Here is a 3,414-nt window from a genome sequence, read left to right on the forward strand (position 1 = left end):
ATCACAAATGTAGCAATAAGTAAAGATCACAAATGTAGCAGAAGGGTGACAATTTTTTTCGCTTCTTTCACGGCTCCTTTTTTTTTTTTTCCTTTTCTTGAAGCTTTTTTTCTTTCTTTTTTTTTTCTTCCTTTTTTGTGTGATTTGTGAGAAAGGAAGAGAGAGAGCCTAGAGTTAGGTGAGTTTTGTGTGTGTTAGTGTATGTAGAGTGAATAGAGAGAGTTTGTCTATGTATGCTAATGGTATGTGTTGTGTCTTTTTGAAAGAAAAGAAAGAGATCGAGAGCGAGAAAGGAATTGGTGGAGTGGGTGTATGTAGTTGTTGTGTGATGATGAATTTTGTACAAAATAGAGAAAAAAGAGGGATGATAGGTGGAATGTAATGTTAGGCTAATAGTATATTGGTTGAAAGAGAAATGATTAGGGTGTGTAAGTTTTGTTATGGATTTTCTTTTCTTTCTTTTTTCTTTTTTTTTCTAAAATTCCTCAAAAATAAGAAAAATCACATTAGCATATATGAAAATAATCAATAAGCAAATAAATATCTTAGCAAAAAAATTGAGCAACAACAAAAATTAAAAATTTGATGTCCACAACATTCGTCAGCGGACATTTGATGACACGACAGCAAGAGCCACTCATCGATATCCATAAAGAGTTCAGAGACTATTTTGCTTGGGACTACAGTGAAATGCTCAGACTGGATTGTAGCCTGGTAGAGCATAAGATCCCTCTAAAATTAGGGTATTGGCCTTAGAAGCAACCCCAAACAAATTCGCTGAAGACATAGTATTGAAAGTCAAAGAAGAAATCAAATGGCCGCTCCTTGCCAATTTTATCGAAGTTTCTATCTACACAGAATAGTTGTCCAACATGATGCCTGTTATAAAGAAGAATGGCAAAACTAGGGTATGTATCAACTTCAGGAATTTTAACCTAGCATTGCTAAGTGATGAATATCTAATGCCAATTGCCGATCTTCGCATCGGTGCATCGGTTGGTAACAAGATGATGACTTTTATTGATGGCAACATGGGGTGCAACCAAATATATATAGCGAAAGAAGATGTCCCTAAAATGGTCGGGGTTTATCAGTGGAATGTGATGCCATTCGGTCTCAAGAATGTAGGGACAACATATCAGCGAGTCATGAATTATATGTTCCATGACTACATTGGTGAGTTTATAGAAGTAGACATAGATAACATAGTGATCAAATCGCATAGTCTTGAGGAACACCTCGGGCACTTGCAAAGATCCTTCGAACAAATGCGGTGCCATCAACTAAAGCTTAATCCATTAAAGTGCGTGTTTGAAGTACCAACAGGGAACTTCTTAGGGTTCTTTGTGCACAAGAAAGGAATCGAAATCTATGAAAACAAAGCTAAAGCCAATGTCGAGGCATGGCTACCAAGAAGCAAAAAGGAGTTGCAACAATTCATGGGAAAGGTCAACTTTCTAGGAAAGTTTATCTCTAATTTGGTTGGCAAAGTCAAAGCATTCTCCTGATTTTTTTTGTCAATCGTCATCCCTATTCTTACTCTTACTCTATCTTATTCTAATTACGAGGAGACTCAACTGGGCCTATGAGAGACTGATGGGGACAGATCCACCACCGGACCAGACGGGTGCACCACACACCCATATTGTGGCAAATTGGTGAGAGGCAAGGTTCGAACCCTTGCCTCCCACCCCACCAAAGCCTTAAAGGCTTGGTGGTGGCCACCAGCCTAAGGCTGATGGTTAAAGCATTCTCCTAATTGCTGAAACTGAAGCAGTATGATGAACATGTGTGGGGACTTGAACACAAAGCAGCATTTGACTCTACCAAACAATAGTTGATTAACCCACTCATGATGGCACCACTAGATAGGGCCAAGTCTCTAAAGCTGTATTTATCAGCCACCAAAGATACTATTGGTTGTTTTCTGGCCCAAGATGACCCAACAGGGAAGGAAAGAATTGTGTACTATTTAATGTAAATGTTAATGCCAATTACACACAAATATTGGCCTATCAAGAAACTTTGTTTGGCTTTGTATTATGCTTCCCACAAACTGAGACATTACATGCTTCCCGTATTGGCGTATGTAATTTCTAAAGTCAATCTAGTTAAATATATGATTTATCAGCCCATGTAAAGTGGTCGATTAGGAAAGTGGACATTGTATTTGATGGAGTATCTATTCCAACATACACCCCAAACTGCAGTAAAAGGTTTGAAAAATCATACCCATAAATGAGGCCCTCGTAATTGGATTAGAGATACTATCAAAGTTGAATGCCGATAACTTGGAGATCTACGGAGATTTGATGTTAATTATTGGGTAGGTTACTGGCAAATTCCAATGTCGAAATCCTATCATGGCTCATATGTGAGTGCGACTCGCAAATTAATTTAAGAATTTGAGAGCGAAGACTTTCATCATGTTCGAAGAAGAAGCAAATCAAGAGGTTAACGGATTAGCCCAGCTAGCTTCAAGAGTCTCAATGGCCATGGGCCAAGGCATGATCGATTTTTGGATTCTCAAAAAAGCAATACCAGCATATCAGGATAGAATAGTTGCAATCGATATCAATGAAGTGACCATCGATGGCTCAGTAGATCTCAGAGATTGGAGAAACTCGATTATTGAATACTTGAAAGACCCGTCCTCATCAGTCCCCAGGAATATATGGATGAAGGCAGTGCATTATCAGCTATTATATGGATGTTTGTATAAGAAGGATCAGTCGAAATTGTACCTGAAGTGCTTGGGGAAGTCTGAAGCATACTTAACGATGCTAGAAGTCCACGAAGGCATATGCAGAGGGCATCAAAGTGGAAGGAAGATGATGAAGACACTAAGTAGGCATGGATTCTATTCGCTAACAATGATGAAAGACTGCATAGAGTTCGCAAAGAGGTTCTTTAAAAGCCAAATACACATGCCAATCCAGAGAGCCCCTACTAGAGACATGGAGATCATAATGAAACCTTGGCCATTCCGATGTTGGGGGATTGATATGATCGGTAAAATAATGCCTTCTTCTTCTAAATAGCATTCATACATTATTATGGCAATGAATTATTTTATGAAATAGGTGGAGGCTGTACCACCAAAGAAAGCCAACCAAAGATCGATAATAAATTTTGTTAAGGAAAACTTCATAGCTTCGAGATTCCAAAATTGATAGTCATCGATCAAGCCTTGCATTTCTCAAGTGGGGAGTTTAAGAGTTTTGCAGAGAGTTACAAGTTTTGGATTATCCATTTGTTGCCAACAAACTGAATCCATGAATAAAGTACTTAAGAACATTATTTGCAAAATGGTCATTGAAAACTCCAAGAGATGGCACAAACACCTATCCGAAACACTGTAGGCATATTGAATGTCTTTTAAGACGAGTATCGGTGTTGGTGTATGACTAAAAT

General features: G+C 38.3%; 1 protein-coding gene across 1 annotated transcript; it reads left to right on the forward strand.

Moving 5' to 3' along the window:
• Window positions 1-2,489: 2,489 nt before the first annotated feature.
• LOC140037903 (uncharacterized) lies at window positions 2,490-3,041 on the forward strand. Its single transcript, XM_072083067.1, has one exon. The coding sequence runs from the start codon at window positions 2,490-2,492 to the stop codon at window positions 3,039-3,041; it is 552 nt and encodes a 183-aa protein (XP_071939168.1).
• The last annotated feature ends 373 nt before the right edge of the window (window positions 3,042-3,414 follow it).

The sequence above is a fragment of the Coffea arabica genome, chromosome 3c (assembly GCF_036785885.1).
Source record: "Coffea arabica cultivar ET-39 chromosome 3c, Coffea Arabica ET-39 HiFi, whole genome shotgun sequence".
NCBI classification, from domain to species: Eukaryota; Viridiplantae; Streptophyta; class Magnoliopsida; order Gentianales; family Rubiaceae; genus Coffea; species Coffea arabica.